This window comes from Eptatretus burgeri, chromosome 7 (genome assembly GCF_056783735.1).
Source record: "Eptatretus burgeri isolate ZD-2024b chromosome 7, Ebu_testis_v1, whole genome shotgun sequence".
In the NCBI taxonomy this organism is placed as follows: Eukaryota; Metazoa; Chordata; class Myxini; order Myxiniformes; family Myxinidae; genus Eptatretus; species Eptatretus burgeri.
The window spans coordinates 31,992,368-32,016,782 of record NC_140967.1 but is presented as its reverse complement, the minus strand read 5'-3'; the positions used below and the strand labels follow the sequence as shown (position 1 = coordinate 32,016,782).

At 41.7% G+C, this 24,415-nt stretch overlaps 1 protein-coding gene across 5 annotated transcripts in view; it reads right to left on the bottom strand.

Moving 5' to 3' along the window:
* Nucleotides 1-10,236, bottom strand: part of SUCLA2 (succinate-CoA ligase ADP-forming subunit beta) — a 131,607-nt gene extending 121,371 nt beyond the window's left edge. For 4 of the 5 annotated variants that reach the window (XR_015059969.1, XM_085887957.1, XM_085887956.1 and 1 more), the window contains exon 1: nucleotides 10,079-10,236. Coding sequence is in view for 3 of the 5 variants with exons in the window: in XM_085887957.1 (XP_085744083.1) it covers nucleotides 10,079-10,144 (66 nt within the window). In the remaining 2 variants the exon portion in view is untranslated. The remainder of the gene's footprint in view (nucleotides 1-10,078) is intronic. The other variant, XM_085887958.1, reaches the window with a different exon arrangement.
* Between the last annotated feature and the right edge of the window lie 14,179 nt (nucleotides 10,237-24,415).

Below are 24,415 nucleotides of genomic sequence, written 5' to 3'. Positions count from 1 at the left end.
CAAAATAAAACTAGAAGGGCACTCGGTAGAGCGCATACCTCCGCCCTGTAATACCTGATCCATGAGAGTATATCGGGCTCAATACATTTTAGAGATATCGTGCTACATATCATTTTTGGCCCTATCTCTCAATGTTGAAGAATCACTTTAAAAATTCTAGTTGGCGGATCCAGATTCGGATGTTCACCGAAATCAAATAATTTCGTCCTCGTCACACACCCAACCTGCCAACAAAATTTCATCTGGATCTGTCCACAACTTTTTTCGATATCCTGCACACAAGCAAACAGACAAACAGAAACAGACAGAGAGGGGTGAAAACATAACCTCCTTCAACTTCAGTGGCAGAGGTTAAAAAAAAAAAAATACTGAAGTTGTTCGAATTGTTTTTTTTTCATTCAGATAGAAATTAAAGCTATAAAACTCCCCAACCTCCCACCACCTCCTCAAAAAAAGAATATATATGTATATGTATTTAAAAAAAACCGACTTCAACTTTTCCCATACCACCTATGGCACCAATGACTGTCTTTAAAGAAAGCCAAGGTCACAAGCAGGCAAACCTCATGCCAGGAGCACAACGTACTATTTTTACCATGACAAAGATCACCAACACTGTAAATCAACTCTCCATCGTCTCAACTTTTTGCTGGAGACATTCTCTCACCTTGAGGATGAATCAAAATGCTCCCGTTTCAAAATGTTTACCATACAGTAATCCAAAAGCAAGTGGTAAATTAATTTTCTTCATTACAATTAAAAGCAATGCACCTTCTGGGGATCCTCTACTATTGATGATTATCACATTTTATGTTATTTTCTTTAATACTGATATTGCAGGCCAGACATTGGTAGGGTGGGGGGGCGTGGGAATTCCAATTGTTTCAAGAGACCAGTGAATGGAGAAATTGTGCATTAAACCAATGATGCAAGAGTTTCAAAAAAAATAAAAAAACAACCACATAAACCGTGTGTATTATAGTAAATTGGATAACTTTTTGAACAACAATGCATCAAATTAAAAAAAAAAAACTACTTTCAATGTGCTCTATGCTCAAATTATAGCACCCCACCCCCATCCCGCTCCCCAACCACCCAACTCTCCCATTAAAATTAAAAAATATTCGATCAATAGAAATTGTGAAAACATTTCCCAACAGAGACCAAATGGTCTAACAGGATGGCTCTGGGAAATTGTCTGGGTTTGCATCTCGACCTAGCTATAAACTCTCATGCTGGTGTTTCACATTCACAGTAATGTCCATCCGAGGGACGACACAAATTGCTGAATGGAAGAGTGTGGGGGATAATTGATGAAAATCCTAGCACCTGTGGCAATTGGTTATTCCCTCCAATTAAGGATGAGATTGTGTCCTGATATATATATATATATATATATATATATATATATATATATATATATATATATATATATATATATATATATATATATATATATATATATATATATATATATATATATATATATCTCTACCGGTCTAAAGTTTTAGAACACCCCCATTTTCAGGTTTTACTGAAATTTAAGCAGTTCAAGTCCAGTGAATAACCTGAAATGACACAAAGCTAAGCGGTAAACTGCCAGAGGTTAAAATTAAAAAAAGTTTAGGTAACCAAAAACTGAAAAATAATGTAAATTTCAGAGTTGTTAAAAAAGGCCCTTTTCAGGGAACAAGTAATGGGTCAGCAACTGCAGCTGTTCTGCAGCAAAGGAAGTAAATTAAGCCCTGAAAGTTGATGCAAACAATTCCTACAGGTGTCCCAACTTTTGTTGATTAGTTACAAACCCTCTGTCTGTTTAAAAGCAGTGTTGGACGGACTGTGTTGCAAAACCCTCTGAAGCATTATTTGGACAATATTGCACTGCAGGAAGTAGTATATTGCAATTATAATGGTGAGAAAAAGATAATTAACAAAGGAAGACAAACAGACCATGATAACCCTTAAAAGTGTAGGTCTTTCCTTTAGAGAAATTGCAAAGGAAGCCAAGGTGTCAGGGAGTAGTTTCCTACACCATTAAAAGGCACTTGGAAACTGGAGGAAACTCTGTCAGGAAGAGGTCTGGCAGACCCAAAGCCACAACACAATCAGAAGACAAGTTTCTGAGAATCAACAGCTTGATTGATAGGAGGCTCAAGGGACAGCAGCTTCAAGCACAGCTTAACACAGGTCGAAGTAAGGAAGTCTCAGTTTCAACTGTGAAGAGAAGACGTCGAGCTGCAGGTTTGACAGGTCGAGTGGCAGTAAGAAAGCCATTGCTAAGATTGCAAAATAAGAAAAAAAGAGGCTTTCCTGGGCCATGAAGCACCGCCAGTGGACTACTGGAAACTGGACGAAGATCTTATGGACCAAGAAATCAAAATTTGAAATCTTCGGTTCATCACGCAGGGTTTTTGTACACCGTCGAGTTGGCTGAAGGATGGTTCCTCAATGTGACACCAACTGTCAAACATGGAGGAGAAAGCGTGATGATTTGGGGCTCTTTTGCTCGATCCAGTCGGCGACTTACACAGAGTGGATGGCACCCTGAACCAAAAGGGCGACCACAGCATTTTGCAGCGTCATGCAATACCCTCTGGTCTACGCTTAGTTGGTCAGGGGTTCATCCTTCAGCAAGATAACGACCCAAAACATACCTCCAGGCTATGTCAGAACTACCTTGGAAGAAAAGAACAAGACAGTAGGCTTCAAATCATGGAATGGCCAGCACAGCCTCCAGACTTAAACCCCATCGAGCTGGTTTGGGATGAACTGGACAGAAGGGTGAAAAGCAAAGCAACCTCCAAGCACAACACATTTGTGGGAACTTCTGCAACAGTGTTGGAAAGAACTTTCCAAACAATATTTGATTTCCATTGCAGAAAGAATGCCACGAGTATGTTCTGCTGTTATATCTGCAAAAGGTGGCTACTTTGATGAGTCAAAAATATATATTAAATTTTGTTCAACAAACTATTCCATGATTTATTTTTTATCTGCTTTAATTTCAGAGTACACTGAAACATTAAACTGCTTATATTTCAGTAAAAACTGGAAAAATGGGGGTGTTCTAAAATTGTCACACTTCACATGTTTTTGATTTACCCGCCGATTGCATTACATGTTTTCTGGTTGATTGATTTGCATTAGCGGGAACAATCGCCTGGGTGGCAGACGGACGGTTGTTCTTTGCGTTTTACCGTGGGAGACATAATCCGCGGCGATGCACACCATGACAGTCAGGATGTTTAAACGAGCGTCTGATGTTTAAATGACTGGTCGTCATTGGCAAGATATTTATCGGTATGCCGTCCTGATGAGGGCAAATAAGCCCGAAATCCGGCTCAGCGGCTGCGTTTGATGTTTCACCGATTGTGACCATGTAATCTTTGTCTGTTTCACAGAGTCACTGGGCCGAGGCCTCTGGATTGGAGGTGACGCTTTGGTGATGGACTAGGCCCAATGAAGATGGGGGGAGTGCTCGTCACACTGCACGTATTTTTGATTTAACAGAGTGCAGTTTTCTGCCCGAAAAAGTTTTGAATATTTCTCGAAACTGCCTAATAAAACCTCATGTGGGCCAGATGGTCTTCCATCATTATTATTGAAAAAGTTGGATTTTTAACTTGCTTATCCCCGTCATTAATATATGAATTGAATTTCCACACCTCAAAAATACCCGTTATTTGGAGCAAAGTAAATGTTACTCCAATTTACAAAAAAAAAAAAAAAGAGTCTCCATCGTGTGTATCTAATTATCGGCCTATCAGTCTTACATGTGTCGCATGTAAAGTTATGGAATCAATAATTAAGGATACAATGTTGGAATAGTTGGAGTTTAACAAAATCATGGTTCATGAACAGCATTGGCTTTATCGGGAAGAAATATACGGTATCGCAATTACTTTGTCTCAATGAATGGACGATGGAGGTAGACGAGGGAAAATCTGTAACCATTGTGCATTTTGATTTTACAAAGGCTTTCAATACTGTATCCCATAATAAGCTTCTCAATATTGTTTCTATCTTTCATATTCGTGGGGAAATTGGGGGTTGGATAGAAGCCCTTTCAGCTAGCTAATTGTACACAGAGTTGGGGTAAGCAATAATTACTCTGGTGAAGTGTTAGTAAAATGTGGGGTTCCTCAGGGTCACATTTTGGGTCCTCATCTGTTTTTGATGTACATAAACGATTTGCCAAAAGTACTCGAGAGTAGTTCAATCTACACATTTGCAGATGATTCCAAGACAGTTTTTTCATTCAAGGAGATTGAGGAAACAGCCAGACTTGAAAAGGATTTGAGCCAACTTTTTGCTTGGGCAAACAAGATGCAATTGACATAAGCAATTGAAAATGTGAAGTTTTGCACCTTGGAGGTTAAAAATAATTTTTCTTTAAGTTTTAGAGTAAATGGTATAAAGATGAAGAGTGTTGACAGCATAAAGGATTTGGGAGTCGTTATGAGTAGCGATTTGGAATTTACTAACTATTGTACGATGATTGCAAAAAAAGGCTCGTATTCGGATGAATCGTTAGCTTATTGCTTAGATCCTTTGTAACCAAGGAGATGGGATTCTTGAAAAAAAAAAGTTTCAATGGTTTTGTATGACCTACATTGGAAAATAAATCACATGTCTGGTCACCACATTTTATTAAGGGTATTAAACTAATCGAGTCGGTAAAAAGGCAGTTTTCACGTCGAATACCTGCACTTAAACATTTGGGCCTGAGATATCAAGAATGTATAGTATAGTATACTTAAATCAAGATTCCTGAGAATTACACAGAGGGCTGATCTTATTTTTGTTTACAAAAATTTGTACGGGTACATAAACATTAATTTTAGAGATCTCTTTCAGTTTAATAGTACCCAAACTATGTCAAATGGGTTTCCTTAATTTCAAGAATCGTATAGACTCAGAGTTAGACAATCGGTGTTTAACATTCAAACTGTGAGAATTTGGAATAGTTTAGACTCCAGGGTTGTTCTTTTCCTGAATTTGAACAGATTTATTACTGAATTGGAAAAAGTGGATTCAAGTAAAAAAAAATTGGTCACAAAGAGTTAATTTCTGACTTGCAGATAAGAAGTCGCCTGAAGGCTGCTGTCTGCTTGGTCAGGTATTTATGACTAGTAACATTATGTTTTGGTCTAATGCGATTTTGGTATGCGGGCATACGTTCTTTTTGTAAAACATGTTCTTTCTTTTTGATTTTTTGGACAGAGGGTAATGTAAATAAATGAAATGAAATACATACACATAACTAATTATTTAGTTACCCCTCTGCTATTCTAGTCAAAGAAAGCTGCATAAAGCAGCCAAGATAAGCTATACAAGATAAGCCCTTTGCTGTGCCTTAACAGCTGCAGACATTCACAAGTAGCACATGATTGAAATCACAATGCTGCACACTCTTGAAACTCGGCTTGGGCGATTCTTAAAATTTAGGAATAGATTCCGATCCTGAACTTCTGTCTCGATTCCAAAAGGAATAGATTCTGATTCTTCAACAAAATCTAATCAATTTGTCCTTGTCACACACCCAACCTGCTCAGCTAGTTTTGTCTGAATCAGTCTATAACTTAGAGATATTCTGCAAACAGACAAAAGGGTGAAAACATTACCTCCATCTATCTTCAGTGGCAGAGGAAATAAAGAGAAACAACTTAAGCGTCGCCGAAAATTTATGTTCATGAGTAAATAAAATCAGTGGCATGATTTATGTCAGAATAAATGTAAATAAATTATATCTAGTAGGATATCTCAAAAAGTTGTGGCTGGATTTGGATGAAACTTGGTGGACACGTTGGGTGTGTGGAAAGGAGGAATTGATTTAATTTTGGTGAAGATCTGAATCCGGATACCATAATTATTTGATTTTTTAAGTGATTCTTCACCATTGAGAGACAGGGCCAAAAAACGATATCGTACTGTACAGCATGGTATTTACCTCTGCCACCAAAGGTGAAGGAGGTTGTTTTCACCCCTTTTATTTCTGTTTGCTTGTTTGTGTGCAGGATATCTCAAAAAGTTGTGGATGGATTTGGACGAAATTTTGTGGACAGGTTGGGTGTGTGGCAAGGACTAATTGATTTGATTTTAGTGAAGATCCGAATCCAGATCTGGACACGAGAATTACTTAATTTTTAAAGTGATCCTTCACCATTCAGAAATGGGGTCAAAAACGATATCGTACTGTATAGCACGATATTTCAAAAATGTAATGGGCCTGATATGTTCTCGTGGATCAGGCATTGTGGGGCAGTGGTTTGCGCTCCACAGAGTACCCTTCTAGTATTATTTGGTGCTCAGGATGTCCTCCCCATGCCCATTCTTCCCCCACCATGCTGTTGGTGTCCCCCCCCCCATGCTGTTGGTGTGTCCCCCCCAATGCTTCTTGTTCTGTTCTGTGTTCTAGCTTTTCCACGAGCCTAAACTTCGTATTAAAAAAAAATAATAATAAAAGAGGAGGAAATGGGTATAAGCAGGTGAGCAAGAAGCCTGGACTATAAAAAGTCGACAAAGCAGGGGTTGCTGGAAGAAAGTATTTGCCCTGGTGGAGCTGGGGAGGGACGGATGGCTAAAGACACAGGGGGGAGCAAGACCGGATAACAAACAGTAAAATATTAAAAGATCACCAAATATTCGACAGTGGCAGAAAGGCCAACAGCCTCTCATTTAATAAACAAACAAAGAGAAAGTCTGCCGATATTGGTTGGTCATTCATTACATCCTGTAATTCCTCAGACATAAATCACGATTACCTTTGTCCTACTTTTCAGCTCTTGCGCACACCTCAGCATTTTACACATGTACTGCAACATTTCACAAGACAACAGCACGTTAAAAATTTAAAATAGCAAAGCATTTAACCTCACTTCATATCCATCTCTGCTGCATTCTGCAGAATCTAAAGCTTTCAACATTCATTGGCATGTCCCACAACATGGCAGAAACACAAGGCCTGCTGCTCTGACATCAGACAGGTTGGTGCTCCATTTCTTTTTTTAAACCACCTCTCACAGTCTCTCTGACCTTCCCAAGCCCCTCATGGGCACATGCATTTTTATAGTCCTTGTTAATGATCCAAAATGAAGGCTTATCACTCCCCCCCAATCCTTTATTCCTTTTTTTAATCCCATTTGTGGAACTTCCTTCCTAAGGCTGTTCAAACCTCACTTCAAGTTAATGGTACACTACAATCTCACACCATTCCTCACCCTTACCCATGACCCTTTCTGCCCACATTAACCTTACCTCACCCACCCTCATATTTACAGGCTATCATGTTCTAATTCCTTCTCTCTTTCTCCTCCTTTCCTGTTTGCATATTTCCTTGCTTGTTGTGTCCACCTGTTGCCACAATGTCACTACGTTGTATTTTTGCCCTTGGTATCCCCACCCTTCCAAGAACATAGATTTGGAATACAAAATAAATGTGAAGTAGGACTCCTTTCAAGACAGTGCCAAAGTTACATTGCAGGCACATATTTCGTCGTTGCCATTTGTGACTACAACACAGAGAATGTAACAATACAGAGCCTCCATCGGGTATATAGATTCGAGTACATCACATAACCAGTGCAGATTCACTCAATGACATGGGACACCATTAGAATGGCTTCAAATCTTCCTTCAGGAACATGAGAAGCCAACAAGTCACCAAACACACACACACACACACACACACACACACACACACACACACACACACACACACACACACACACACACACACACACACACACACACACACACACACACACACACACACACACACACACACACACACACACACACACACACACACACACACACACACACACACACACACACACACACACACTACAGTTACAAATTCAAAACGTAATAAATAAAACTAAAACAAAGTCGATGTCATGCAATCACGAATCCCCAGGGTTCCCACCTAAAGCAAAGTTGTAAGATGGCACGATATTCCATCAGGAATGACCCATGATCACATTTTGAGTTTAAACTAAAAGGGCACTCGGGAGAGCGCATACCTCCGCCCCATAATGCCTGATCCACGAGAACATATCGGGCCCAATACATTTTTGAAATATCTCACCATATATCGTTTTTGGCCTTATCTCTCAATGGTGAAGAATCACTTAAAAAAATCCAGTAGTTGGATCCAGATCCAGATCCAGATGTGCATCTTCACCAAAATCGAATCAATTTGTCGTGGCCACACACCCAACCTGTCTACCAAGTTTTGTCCGAATCCGTCCACAACTTTTTGAGATATCTTGGTATATATTGGTCTCTCACTATTTCTCAATGATGAAGAATCACTGAAAAAATTCTCGAATCCGGATCCGGATTCAGATCTTCACCAAAATCGAATCAATTAGTCCTTGTCACACACCCAACCGTCCTGTCCACCAAGTTTCATTCAAAGCCGTCCTCAATTTTCTTAGATATCATGCAATATCGTTTGTCGCCTTATCTCTTAATGGTGACGAATCAGTTGAAAATTAAATAATTCTCGTATCAGGATCTGGATTGGGATCTTCACCAAAATTGAATCAATTCTTCCTAATGACACTCCCAACCTGCCCACCAAGTTTCGTGTGAATCCATCCAGAACCTACCGAGATATTGTGCTATTTATCGTTTTTGGCCCCATCTCTGAATTTTGAAGAATCACTTAAAATATTCTCAGATCTGGATCTGAATTCAGATTTTCACCAAAATTTAGTGTTTCCGTCCTTGGCCGATTGTCACACAATCTTTGGCCACAATTTTCAAGCAAACAGACAAACATGACAAATCAACACACTTTGCAAAAAAAAATATTTTGACAAGCTACTAACAGAGAGAGAGAGAGACAGAGAGACAGACAGAGACAGACAGAGACAGGTGAAAACATAACGTCCTTCACCTTCGGTGGTGGAGGTAGTAACAAGGAAATTACACGGAAGCCATTCGGGCCATCATACCTGTGCTACACCAATACCAGGTTAAATAAATCCCTCAAAACTAATTATTTAATGGGGAGAATGGGGGGACGAGAACAGAGTGACAGGTTCAACATCATCACCAGGGTGTTAAATTAGAAATGGGGATTAAAAAAAATTTAATTACTGTATGATTAAAAATAAATTATTTCTCTGATTGTAGTTGTTTATTTTAGGGGGAGGGGTGCGGTTTTAGGGCGAAGAAGATGAAGGACAACACCAACCAGGCAACCACACACTCACTATCCCTTGACGAGACCTCCTCAGACATCACACTCAGCATGAAGATGTACACAATGACCCATCCACACTGAGGCTACAAGTCATACCAATACCGCTGTACCCCTCTATCTATCTACACAATGCTTACAGATACCCAATTCCAATTTAAACCCATGTGCTGTTTTCTGTTCCCACTACCATTCCAGGGAGACCACTTAATGTGTCTTGGAAGTGAATTCATATGGATAATAACATGTCCCAAATTGTGATAGGAGTGGGAACGCAAGAAAATTTGACTCGTCCCGGCTCCCCCACCTCTGTGTATATACACCCACCACCACACCTCTGTGTATATACACCCACCACCCCCACCTCTGTGTATATACACCCACCACCCCCACCTCTGTGTATATACACCCACCACCCCCACCTCTGTGTATATACACCCACCACCTCCACCTTCTTCTTCTCTTTTATCCGTATGTAAATAATGTATAGATATCCCATGTAACGGCCATCACAAAATTGACGGAAGTCGGGTAAGCTCTCAAAACAACGCGAGTTACAATGGTGTTTCTCAGTCCAACGATGCAAGGGTCCGAATCACAGTGTGGTCCCAAATACGAGTCAATCACAGGCTGTGAAGCTTGTACATCGAGCAACAAACAACGTTCGCTGTATATACCGTTCGTACAGGCGGTGCGCGAGATTTTTTGTCTGAATCACTGAGGCGGGATTGTCAGAGCTCTCCGGCTCGAGTCAAAGACAAACCGAGACGGCGGTCGAACCGTAACGAGCGAAGTTCACCGGAGTATCCCTCGCTGCAGAACCTTTCCGACGTGTCCGTTCACATTAACACGGTCACCGCCACTCACTCTTCGCGTCTCCCCGCGGAGAACACCGGCCACCAACGACAAACGCCTCAACACCGCCGTCGCCATTGCGCGCGGTGTGGCTCACAGCGCATGCGCACAGGGAGTGGCGGCGGATCGCGCTTGAACTCGGCGCGCATGCGCATAACAAATGGGAACTTTAACGCAGGAGGTCATTTGGCCCATCGTACCTTTGTTACATCAACACCATCACCCTAACCAAACAAATTGATCCACACGACCATACCCAAGCTCCCTTGCAGCCCGATCATTAACAATATCGGTATGGATAAAAAAAAGGGGGGGAATATACTGAAATGGGCGAGGTTTAAATTTATCATAATATGGAATAGGCAAAGCCGAGAAGCGAACGTAGAATTCTTCTGACATTCGATGCTACAATTTCCGGTCACTTCGGCCTGGATTTGGGATCAGCGATCAAATAATGTAAATCACGATTTAAAATTATTTTTTGATGATCCGGGAGATATCTTTATTATAAAATTAGGTAGAGTTAAAACTGCTCGAGTATTTACTCTCGAGTCTTGTTAATTTTTTAGTCATATTAAGGTGTGATTGGGTATACTATAGATCAAATTAATTATTTGTGCATTTCCATAACCGTGATAACACTACTGCATATTACCTCAACATTACCTTCACAACAACTACACCGCCGAGAACAGGATCTCATCTGAAAAATAAATATTACCTCAACATTACCTTCACAACAACAATTACACCGCCTAGAATAGGATCTCATCTAAAAAAAAAATTAATATTACCTCAACATTACCTTCACAACAACAACTACACCGCCGAGAACAGGATCTCATCTGAAAAAATTAATATTACCTCAACATTACCTTCACAACAACTACACCGCCGAGAACAGGATCTCATCTGAAAAATAAATATTACCTCAACATTACCTTCACAACAACAACTACACCGCCTAGAATAGGATCTCATCTAAAAAAAATTAATATTACCTCAACATTACCTTCACAACAACAACTACACCGCCGAGAACAGGATCTCATCTGAAAAAATTAATATTACCTCAACATTACCTTCACAACGACAACTACACCGCCTAGAACAGGATCTCAACTAAAAAATATATATATTACACCTCAACATGACCTTCACAACGACAACTACACCGCCGAGAACAGGATCTCATCTGAAAAAATTAATATTACCTCAACATTACCTTCACAACAACAACTACACCGCCTAGAATAGGATCTCATCTAAAAAAAATTAATATTACCTCAACATTACCTTCACAACAACAACTACACCACCTAGAATAGGATCTCATCTAAAAAAAATTAATATTACCTCAACATTACCTTCACAACAACAACTACACCACCTAGAATAGGATCTCATCTAAAAAAAATTAATATTACCTCAACATTACCTTCACAACAACAACTACACCGCCGAGAACAGGATCTCATCTGAAAAAATTAATATTACCTCAACATTACCTTCACAACGACAACTACACCGCCTAGAACAGGATCTCAACTAAAAAAAAATATATTATACCTCAACATGACCTTCACAACGACAACTACACCGCCGAGAACAGGATCTCATCTGAAAAAATTAATATTACCTCAACATTACCTTCACAACAACAACTACACCGCCTAGAAAAGGATCTCATCTAAAAAAAATAAATATTACCTCAACATTACCTTCACAACGACAACTACACTGCCGAGAACAGGATCTCAACTAAAAAAAAATATAAATTATACCTCAACATTACCTTCACAACGACAACTACACTGCCTAGAACAGGATCTCATCTGAAAAAATAAATATTACCTCAACATTACCTTCACAACGACAACTACACTGCCTAGAACAGGATCTCATCTAAAAAAAATAAATATTACCTCAACATTACCTTCACAACGACAACTACACGGCCTAGAACAGGATCTCATCTGAAAAAATAAATATTACCTCAACATTACCTTCACAACAACAACTACACCGCCGAGAACAGGATCTCAACTAAAAATATATATATATATATATATATATATATACATATATATATATATATATATATATATATATATATATATATATTATACCTCAACATTACCTTCACAACAACTACACTGCCTAGAACAGGATCTCATCTAAAAAAAATAAATATTACCGAAACATTACCTTCACAACAACAACTACACCACCTAGAACAGGATCTCATCTAAAAAAATTAATACTAGAAGCGAACGTAGTATTCTTCTTACATTCGCTTCTGACTTTACCTACAACTTGTTCACAACTGTATACGCAATTTCCGGTTACTTCGGCCTGGATTCAAGATCAGCGATCAAATAATGTAAATCACGATTAAAAATTACTTTTTGATAATACGGGAGATATCTTTATTAAAATCAGTGGAGGAAACATACACCATGTCTAATATCTGGGTCTTTCATGTCTCCAACGATGCCTTTATCTCCCGGCATGCATCATTCCCCATGCAAAAAAAACTGGAAGCAAAAGGGTCAGAGCCAACGACACAGATTCCAAATTGCCAGGGAATTGTGTTGTTGTTGTTGTTGTTTCCTATTCTCTCATGTGCACGCATTAAGTATGAAGCTCACAATGTTCGCAATGAAGTGTATGAAGTCTCAAACATCAGACCTTAACCCGGGTTGAAGTAGAAGTCTCCAACGTGACACCTTAACCCGGGTAGGGACTTCAATGACGCGGCTGTGACCTTAACCAGGGTAGGGACTTCGATGATGGGGCTGTAACCTTAACCCGGGTTAAGGGTTTGGAGTTTGGTGGGGGTGGGTGGACATCCAAACATTATTGAGTTCTCCACTTATCGGTGGTTGGCGGTGGCGTGTTTCCAGAGCTGTTATGTGACGACCTTTTTTGTTGAATGTTAAAATGAGCTGTAAAAGGACTTTCTGGACGTTTCTGGGTGAGCTATCCCATAACCTTGAATGAGGTGCAAGTTGAGCATTTCTCTATAAGCCATGGCTTTGCTGAGATATCTCACTGCAAGTTGGTCAATGGAAGAAAAAAAACGGTGACGCCACCTCCCAGAAAAAGAAGAAGAAGAAGAGGCTGCAACAGTAAAATGGGTTGGCCATCTCAATATATAAAACCAAAATGTGTTTTTGTTTGTTACCTTACTGCCTTGAGCGACCAAAGTTAATTCATGATGAAACTTTGTACAATCAGATTTTTCACCACAATGCACCCAAATCGGCGGTTTAAACAGTCATGAGGTAAACACACCCACAGAGAGTCCGTGCAGATCCAAATCTACCCATTTGTACGTCCGTGTGTGCTGTATACGTACCTCCAACGTGGAGCAACAGTCAACTGCACATCCCCGATCGGGACACGAACTGCAATGCACAGCTCAGTAAGTGGCTGAAGCACTCAAGCAAGCACTCCAACGGAAATGCCCGGCATGGCAAGCGATTACCAACTGCCTTCGATTGAACGATGCACCGGGAAACGCTCGTGCAATGTCCAAATTGGACAAATCAACACTTTTACGGAGTCGGAACTGCTTTCAAATCTGCACCTTACATTTTCTGATAATGTTTCGTTTAAGAGATTCTCTCAGTTATTCACACACAAAAATTAAATAAAGCCACGAATGCTGGCGTCTCCAGGCGTTTACAGTAGAAACACCGCAATATACCCATCGATTCGCAGCTATGATGAACAGGAATTCGATAGGAGTGAGGAAAGTGAAGAAAAAAAATTTTGTCGTCAAGAAATCATTGTGGCCTGTTCCAAGTCAAGGCATGGTTGAGCAGGCCAAAAAACCTGGCGGTTTCAGACCCCAACGAGGTTACCCAGGATACGCACGAAGACCCCAGACAGCGAGGTGGCCAAGGATCGCCTGATGAGGGATATAAATAAATAAGGCCGTTAATTATGTTCAAAAGGGGTGTTTTAATTAACTCAAACACACAATTTTCACTCTTGCCCTTCCTTGGAGTTTTCTTCATGTGCATGCAAAGTTTCAGGCTGCTGGGATTTATGGTTTGGGAGTTATGGAGGACACACACAAACACACACACACACAAACACACACACACACACACACACACACACACACACACACACACAAACAAACACACGAGAACACATTTAAATATGTGTTCTATATTTTCAAGGTTTTTTTTCAAGGATTATTCCAGGTTTTCGCGCAGAGATCCTATTATATAATACTGCAAACCACGAGGACTTGTAAAGCACTCTCCCACCAGGAGCGGTACAACACCATACGCCTTTTCACAGAGAATTTGCACCCCATGTCCAAACCTCCCGAACCCCCACGACTATGAATTTTCATAATGCCGAAAACCTTCCCAGGCAGACCTCAAGTCCAACCAACAAATTGTAAATCATTCCGTCCAGCGGTTTCGGAGTGATTACAAGTCAAACAAACAATCCAATCATCCATCCTCTATTCTCTTCTGCCAACTGCTCGTGTTACCTGAACTACCCTCTCTCGACAACCTCGCTCTTCTATGTTCTGCAATTGGAAGAAAAATGTAACCATTGCCTTTTAATGGGACACTGGAATCATCAAAATCAAAACTATTTCATCACAAGCGTATAAAATCAGGAAAGTCAATTGTTATCCACTTTTGCATGATTCTCAAAAGATTCTTCAAGGAAGTTTATCATTCTTTTTTCTGCCTCAACTGGTTTTAACCACATTTTTGGTCGAGGGAAGTGGCGTTTGAGAAATGGGTATTTCACAATCTTCTGAACGAGGGCGTTAGGCCTGAATCCATTTGAATAAAGTCGTTTTCATTCCAGTGCTTTGTGCACACAAAATCAGACATCAATATACTTGACCGTACCAACAACGTACATTACACATGTTATGAGTATACCTCCGTCCATATCATCCTTTCAGCGAATCTTATCTTCACTGCTTATAAGGTTCATGGTTTTCGAAGTCAAGAAAATTCTGTGCTTGCAGAGGATATGGCAAACATCTGCTTCATGTCGCTTTGCAACAAAAACGATTGAACTTTGTTTCTCATGACTAAAATATATCGGTGATAAAAAAAAATTACTTCTCATGTCACACCAAAAACACACCACTTCTGCTTTTGGATCGCACAAGCTTTGGAGGCAGAGGTTGCACAAGTCAGGCAAGAAGTGCTGCTCAGTGATCAGGAAGACGCACTCGGAAACAACAAAGTCTTGTGTCTTCAAATATGTCATGCCAGAGGAAAACCCACTGCAGCTAAATGGCAATGTGAGGCCTTGAAATACAATTCTTCAACTGATTATGCCTGCCACCCATCTGTTTACATTGGCAATATGTCTGAAACTTGCCAGGACTGCCTTGCAAAAAAAGTTGGAAAGTGGAAACTCCTGGAAAGTGTTGCTCAAATGGAAAGGTGACTTTGCCACAACTGTCACAACCTCCAGAGTCTCCAAAAACTCTTATGCTGGCTGATACACCCATTTCAAAACACTTCTTTGCTAAGATTAGAAAGTATAACTGCAGCTTTCAGATGACTTGTTTTGGTGGAAAACAGATAGATGGCAATCACAACCTTTTGCCAACCTTCAAAGTCCAAGCACAAGAACAACACCAAATGGGATCTTTGTTGCCACTCCAAGGAAATTAACACATTTCTTTCAAATATGTTTCATGGGAGATGAAACATATTTGGTGTGAGGTTAGGTCTTGGTGTCAGGTCAGGTTCGATCTGTGACCTGCTACAGGTACCATGTAAACCTGTACTAACCTGTTCCATGGTCGGGTTGTCGGCGACTAAACCGTCTCCCCCACCAGGTTTTCTGGTGAGGAGGGTGTTTGGATATGGACACCCAGCAGGATTAAAAACAAAATCTGTCAAAGGGCGGAGGAGCTCCTTGTGAACCAACGGCCATCCATATCTAGTGCCCAACTGTGTCTGCGGACGTCCTCCTGCAGTTGGGTTACTTTTTTATGAGGAGGTTGGTGGCAGGATTTGCACTCCGGCCACCGTAAAACCCTTCATTCCGCAAAACACAAAAAACGCAAAAAAATCTGAAAACCCACTCCGTGGGAGTACCTCCTGTGCAGCTTCCCTTCGCAGGGCAGCTCACCGGATGATGGGATTGGGGCAAAGCCTTTGAGACCCCCAATCTTTGATGATAGGAGGGAAACCATGGGGTAACATCCCAGGGTCAGATTGCGGGAGAGTGTGTCGGAGTGGTGCTGAGGTGTCGTCCACCAGACGGCGGTTTCCTTGGGTTAACCTGAGGCGGTCCCTTTGGGTGGGTGCCTGGAATGTCCTATCCCTAAGAGAGGATGATCACCTGTCTCTGTTATCATCTGAGCTCAAGCGTTTGGACATCGGGATTGCAGCTCTCTCTGAGGTTCGGAGACCGGATTGCAGCGAATTAATGGTGGGTGGTTACACCTACTATTGGTCTGGTCGCTCTGATGGTTACCATACCCAAGGAGTTGCTGTAGCTGTGTCCAATAAGCTGACCCCAATGATAATTGAGGTAACATCGGTCAACGAGCGTATTATGAGATTAAGGATTCGTCACTCCTTAGGTGTCATTTCCCTGGTCTCTGTTTATGCTCCGACTGAGGCGAGTGATCTCACCGTGAAGGATGCATTCTACGCCACACTCGAGTCTGTGGTTGATCAGTGCCCCAGATGAGATAGACTTCTCATCTTGGGGGATTTCAATGCATCGACTGGAACTGATAGGGATGGTTATGAGACATGTGCTGGTCCCCATGGGTCTGAAACTGTGAACCAGAATCGCACTAAGTTCCTTGACTTTGCAAGAAGTCATGGACTTAGGGTGGCTGGTTCATGGTTTCAGCGCCCACAAGCTCATCGCTGGACTTGGTATTCCAACGCTGGCGGTGTGGCAAAGGAGATTGACCATGTCCTCATTGACGATCGTTGGAGGATGATCCAGAACTGCAGGGTCGACAGGAGTGCTCAGTTCCTCAATACTGACCACAGGCTTGTTGTAGCAACTCTAAAGCTACACCTTAAATCCTGGAGAATGGTACCATCCCAGCCTAGGCTGGATGTTGGCAAGCTCAGGGATGAGAGAGTAGCTGAGGAGTTTGCGAACAGGCTGAGTGGACACTTGGGGGGTCTGGGTGCTTTGGGGGGTCCTGAAGAGTTGTGGAGCGCCTTCATGACCACCGTCCTTGATGTTGCCGGTGGATGTCTTGGAACTCACCGCAGGGCAAAGAAGAATTTTGTCTCTCAAGGGACAATGGATACCATTGACCAGAGTCGCAGGGCCAGGCTGAATGGCAGAGCTGAGCTGTTCAGGGAGCTGAGGCATAAAACTGTATGTGCACTGAGGGTGGACAAGGAGGCCTATGTGCGAGGAATCTGTGAGGGGGTGGAGCATCACCTGTGAACAGGTGATTCTCGTCCCGCTTACAGGGTAATTTGCGCATTGCGTTCATCCAAGCCCATTCCTCGGAGCACTACAGTTAGAGCAGAGAGTGGTAGGCTATTGACAGAGGAGTCTGAAGTGAAGGCCCGCTGGGCCGGTTACTTTGAACGATTGTACCAGGCTGATCCCCCAGCTGTCGAGTTGGACGCCAAGGGTGTTACAATCCCTGTTGCTGACCCTCAAATCAGCTGTGGTCCACCTACGCTTGTGGAAACACGGGCTGCGGTGAACCAGTTGAACCGGGGCAAAGCTCCAGGGATCTGTGGCATCCATGCTGAACTTCTCAAGGCTGGTGAACATGCTGCACTCGTGTCGTTGCATGCAGTTCTGTGCTCTGCCTGGAACACAGGCATCATCCCAACTGACTGGAAGAGGGGCCTTGTTGTTCTTCTCTGGAAAGGGAAGGGTGATCGCCAAGACTGCAACAACTACCGAGGGGTGACGCTGCTCTCAGTGCCGGGCAAGGTCTTTGCTCGGATAATTCTTGATAGGGTTCGCCACCATCTGCTTGAGCACCAGCGTCCAGAGCAGTCAGGCTTTACACCAAAGAGGTCAACGATTGACCGTATCCTTGCTCTTCGTGTCGTCACCAAACGCAGATGAGAGTTTCGGCAGGGGCTGCTTGCAGCCTATGTTGATCTCTGTAAAGCGTTCGATTCAGTGAATCGGGATGTCCTCTGGAGGATTCTTGGTCTTCGTGAGATGCCACCAAAACTGATCGATCTGATATCTGAACTCTACTCTGGTACTGAGAGTGCTGTGAAGTGTGGTGGTACCATCTCTGACTTATTTCCAGTTGTTACTGGAGTTCGTCAGGGATGTGTACTTGCCCCCACACTTTTCAGCACTTGTATGGACTGGATTTTAGGGAGGATGTCGGAGAGATCAAGCTGCGGTGCATCGTTTGGGAATGTCAAGATCTCGGACCTTGATTTTGCAGATGATGCAGTCATCTTTGCGGAGACTTTAGATATCCTTTTCGGGGCCCTCGAGGTGCTGAATGAGGAGTCGGAGCCGCCGGGATTTCGGGTGTCTTGGGTCAAAACTAAGATGCAGGCTTTCGTGACATCTTGGATGCTGCTGTCCTGTCTGTGTCTGTTTGTGGTGAGGATGTTGAGGTCGTGGAGAGATTCACTTACCTTGGCAGTGATATTCATGTCTCTACTGGCTGTGAGTCAGAGGTCAATAGACGTCTGGGTCGGGCCTGGGGAGTCATGGATTCACTGGATCATGGGGTGTGGCATTGCCGGTACCTGTGCGGGAGGACGAAAGTCCGAGTCTTCAGGTCCTTGGTACTTCCAGTCTTGCTCTATGGATGCGAGACTTGGACTCTGACCAAGGATCTGAGACGGAGACTTAATTCCTTTGGTACCAGGTCTCTTCGGAGAATCCTTGGCTATCGCTGGTCGGATTTTGTGTCCAACGAGCGGTTGCTGAGAGAGACTCGGATGAGATTTGTTACCTGCATAGTCCGTGAGCGTCAGTTGCGGCTGAATGGACATGTGGGTCGTTTTCCTGACGCTGATCCTGCTCACCAGATTCTCTCAGCGAGGGAGTCTCATGAGTGGAGGAGGCCAGTGGGCCGACCACGTGTCTCGTCGTTGCAGCAGGTCGACCATCATCTCAAGGAGATGGGGATGGGCCTGGCATCTGCCTGGGGGATGGCCAGACGGAGGCCCCTGGAGTACCGGCTGAAAGTGGACGCAGCGACGCGCTGTTCTGGCACATGCTCCCATACCTGACCTGACCTGGAGATGACAATGAGCAGGCTAAGCAACGATGGAGCAATACTTCTGGAATCAAATTGGATATTGTCCTGGAGCTGCAAAAATATGTTTCATAATAACAACAAATATGTCCAGAGCCTCAAGACAGCCATGGAGGACATCACATCTGAGGAGTTGAAGGTCATTATCAGGGCTGATAAAACAACGACTGATTAACATGAGTGGCGATTCAATACACCTGCTACAAATGAGATTACAATTTTAACGGTTGGACAGGAAAGTAAACGCCATGACACTATCCATCAGCAATGTGACAATCAAATATTAAGAGTTTCTGAGACTTACTGTGCTTACAATGCTTTGCAATCCCCCATCATTTTCACTGACGGAGAGGACGGCTACCACTTGAAGTACTGGTGTATTAATTCAGCAAGAGGTGATCCTATTATTGGTTAAAAAGAGTGTCATTGGACTTCTATGCCTACCGAATTATGGTACGTGAAAACAACTTCAACCATCTGCTCAGAGGTCGCATCCTTTTTCACCAGTTCATTGTTGACATGGATGTGAAAATAGAAACTGAACGACTTCTGCATATCAAGCTCAACCAAAAGACCCTGCGGACAGAGAACTATGTCCTTTGAGCTGAAGCTGAAGAAGTCAATGATGGAAACACTCACAATGTTGGTCAGTTGGTCATACTCCCATCAAACTTCACTGGGGGACCTCGATACATGTTTGCAAAAATTGAAGATGTGATGGCATATGTTTGAAACAATGGCAGGACTGATCTCTTCATTTCGTTCACTTGAAATTCATCTTGGCCAGAAGTCTTTCAAGAGCTAATAGATGAACAAAAACCTCAGGACAGGCATGATGTGCTTGCATGCGTTTACCGACAGAAAGTAATTCGGCTTATGGACTTGCGAACAGTCGGAGCAGTATTTGGACAAGTGAAATGCGACACAATGTGTATTCTTTTGAATGGCAAAAGAGTGCACTTCCTGATATCCACATTCTCCTCTGGCTTTCTGAAAAGATCAGACTGAGTCAAATTGATTGTGCAATTCGTGTAGAACTTCCTTATCCACATGAGGATCCTATCCTCCATGCGTCTGTTACTAAACAAATGATCCATGGTCCATGTGGAACACTTGACTGATGGTCTAGTGCATGAAAGATGGAAAATGCACAAAAAGATTCCCAAGAAAGCTTCAACAAGAGATACAGACAGATCAAGATGGATATCCACAAAACCGAAGAAGGAGACCAGGAGATGGTGGTTTCACCATCAAACAGAAACGACGTTGCAATGGTGAGGAAATAGTCATTGGTAACCAGTGGGCAGTTCCATATTCTTCTCTTCCATGCAAGATCTTCGATGCACACATTACTATTGAATTCTGTAACTCCATCAAGTCTATAAAGTATGTCTGCAAGTAAATAAACAAGGAAAAGAGCAATCAGCGATTGCAGACCCTCGCCAGGACTGCTTTTGTGTGGTGGGTTTTGTGTGGCGTTTGTGTACTGGTGTGCTCCGTAATTAATAAGAGACATAATTTGAACTGCCACTTTTACTGCAGGCAGTGATGACTGGGTACCAAGACGTCCCGCTTTGATTCAACCCCACTTTGATCAGACACCTGATCCTGACTTATGAAGTGTTTTTTGATTATCACTGTTCATTATTCAATTGAATTTAGAATGGGATTGAAAGAAATTCAATTCAAATCAAATGGAAGACCAAATAGGTACGGTCCTGCATTGGAGTCATCAGAAGGAAACCAAATATGCAAAAAGCAAAGATGAGGTCATCAGAAGGAACCTGGATAGGATTTGCATTTCAGCTGCTACTCCTCCACCTTCAAACCCATCCTGGCACAGCAAAGTGAGCCTTATTCAACAACAACAAAAATATCAAAAAAATATCGAGAACCCATATCTAAAAAATTAAATAAATCTGGCTGCCAGACCATGCGTCCGATCAAGTTGAAAGTTGAAGCATGAATTTCCCATCACCACTGGATCATAAATTTGAAGTTTCATGTCGATTGATTCAGGGCTTCCAGAGAAAACATTATTTAATAAGTTTCTTCAATCCAATACGGCTGCCAAACCATGTGACTTATCAATTATTCCTGAACAAACTAGTACACCCATGGCTTGGGGAACATTTGTGTGAAGTTTCCCCTTGATTTGTCCAGCCATTCTGGAGATTTTAATAGGTTTGAGGGTAAATCCAATATGGCTGCCAAACCGTGTGTCCGATGATGTCATATGTGTGAAACTTTGGTTCCTCATGGATAAGCGGTCATACGTGTAAACTTTTGCCTCGATCTGTTCAGCCACCACAGAGAAAAACATTTTTGAAGGTTAAAAAAACAAAAAACAATATGGCTACCGAATCATGTGAACGATGATGTCATCAACTTCAATCTTCCAACAAGTAAGATTGAAGAAGAATGTGGCATGGATAAATCTGCTCTTTGGTGCCTTTTTGCTTTCTTGCACATAAATATTTGCTTTTAAATGATTGTTACTTGTTTGTAATAAATTAAATAATTGTTTGTTCCTATTTCCAATCTGACTTGGTTGTCTTTTCCTTTATTGGTCTGATGCAGTGCACAAGTAAGGTTAGACCGGACGTTCTACTCCAATAATTTGCTTCGGCAGCCAGCGCACACTCACTGTAATGCTCGGCATTTATCCGAGTGTGCGCTGAGGGCACTGGCACCAATTAGCCGGCCATCCACAGGAAAGGCATCACCCTGCTCTTGTGTAACCCTGCTCGGACTGGCCGTGCCAACCGGCGTTTGTGGTTGCCGAGCAACCTTCCGGTGCATGGAATTATCTGTGCCCCGGCGGCTTCAGGACCGGGTGATCGGGAGGGTCACAACTACTTCCCCTCATAGCAAGCCTCGAACCCAGGATCCGCAACAATATATTGTGGCTTCCTTAGGCAGCTGAGTTCATCCATGGTGTTATCTTCAAGGCTGAGAATGTTATCTGTGCTGGGAATATGTAGGATTGTCCACATCCCTTTATCAATACAACTGTTTGGACATGAGCACTGTTGAAACTCTGTTCTATTTTTATTGGACTTTGAGTAATTGTTTGTGCTGTCTTCCCATTGGCTGAACTCTAATTCACCCCAGTTCTGTTATCTGACTTGAGGCCTAAAGCAAGCTACTCCTCCTTATCAAGAGACTGACTGCAGGTGCTCAATCATCTCACACTCGGTCCCCCACTTGTTGTTTGAGTGCAAAAGAGCCCAAGCTAGGACATTGAGGCAAACAGGACTTCAACATTGCTGGAGTGAATCTCTCCATAAATATGTACAAATGATTAAACTCGGTTAAAATAAATGATTAAAAGAACCTGTGAGTGAGTTTTCCTCCACAGTTTAATACCACAAAGTAAATACCTTATCTGTAACTAGTTGAGGTGTAAAACCTCACCGTAAATACCTTATTTGTAACTAGTTGAGGTGTGAAACGTCACAGTAAATACCTTATTTGTAACTAGTTGAGGTGTCAAACGTCACGGTAAATACCTTATTTGTAACTAGTTGAGGTGTCAAACATCACAGTAAATACCTTATTTGTAACTCCTTGAGGTGTCAAACGTCACAGTAAATACCTTATTTGTAACTAGTTGAGGTGTCAAACGTCACGGTAAATACCTTATTTGTCACTAGTTGAGGTGTAAAACCTCACAGCAAATACCTTATTTGTAACTAGTTGAGGTGTCAAACATCACAGTAAATACCTTATTTGTCACTAGTTGAGGTGTCAAACGTCACGGTAAATACCTTATTCATAACTTGTTGAGGTGTCAAACATCACGGTAAATACCTTATTTGTAACTAGTTGAGGTGTCAAACCTCACAATAAATACCTTATTTGTAACTAGTTAAGGTGTAAAACCTCATGGTGAATACCTTATTTGTAACTAGTTGAGGTGTCAAACATCACGGTAAATACCTTATTTGTAACTAGTTGAGGTGTCAAACATCACGGTAAATACCTTATTTGTAACTAGTTGAGGTGTAAAACCTCACAATAAATACCTTATTTGTAACTAGTTAAGGTGTAAAACCTCATGGTGAATACCTTATTTGTAACTAGTTGAGGTGTAAGACCTCACAGTAAAGACCTTATTTGTAACTAGTTGAGGTGTCCAATATCATGGTAAATACCTTATTTGAAACAAGTTGAGATGTCCAACATCACGGTAAATACCTTATTTGTAACTCGTTGAGGTGTCAAACGTCACGGTAAATACCTTATTTGTAACTAGTTGAGGTGTCAAACATCACGGTAAATACCTCATTCATAACTAGTTGAGGTGTAAAACATCACGGTAAATACCTTATTTGTTACTAGTTGAGGTGTAAAACATCATGGTAAATACCTTATTTGTAACTAGTTGAGGTGTCAAACATCACGGTAAATACCTCATTCATAACTAGTTGAGGTGTAAAACATCACGGTAAATACCTTATTTGTTACTAGTTGAGGTGTAAAACATCATGGTAAATACCTTATTTGTAACTAGTTGAGGTGTCAAACATCACGGTAAATACCATATTTGTCACTCGTTGAGGTGTAAAACCTCACAGCAAATACCTTATTTGTCACTAGTTCAGGTGTAAAACCTCATGGTGAATACCTTATTTGTAACTGGTTGAGGTGTAAGACCTCACAGTAAATACCTTATTTGTAACTTGTTGAGGTGTCAAACATCATTGAAAATACCTTATTTGTAGCAAGTTGAGGTGTAAAACATCACAGTAAATACCTTATTTGTAACGAGTTGAGGTGTAAAACCTCACAGTAAATACCTTATTTGTAACTAGTTGAGGTGTAAAACATCACAGTAAATACCTTATTTATAACTCGTTGAGGTGTAAAACCTCACAATAAATACCTTATTTGTAACTCGTTGAGGTGTAAGAGCTCACAATAAGTAGCTTATTTGTAACTCGTTGAGGTGTAAGACCTCACAGTAAATACCTTATTTGTAACGAGTTGAGGTGTAAAACCTCACAGTAAATACCTTATTTGTTACTAGTTGACGTGTAAGACCTCACGATAAATACCTTATTTGTAACGAGTTGAGGTGTAAAACCTCACAGTAAATACCTTACTTATTT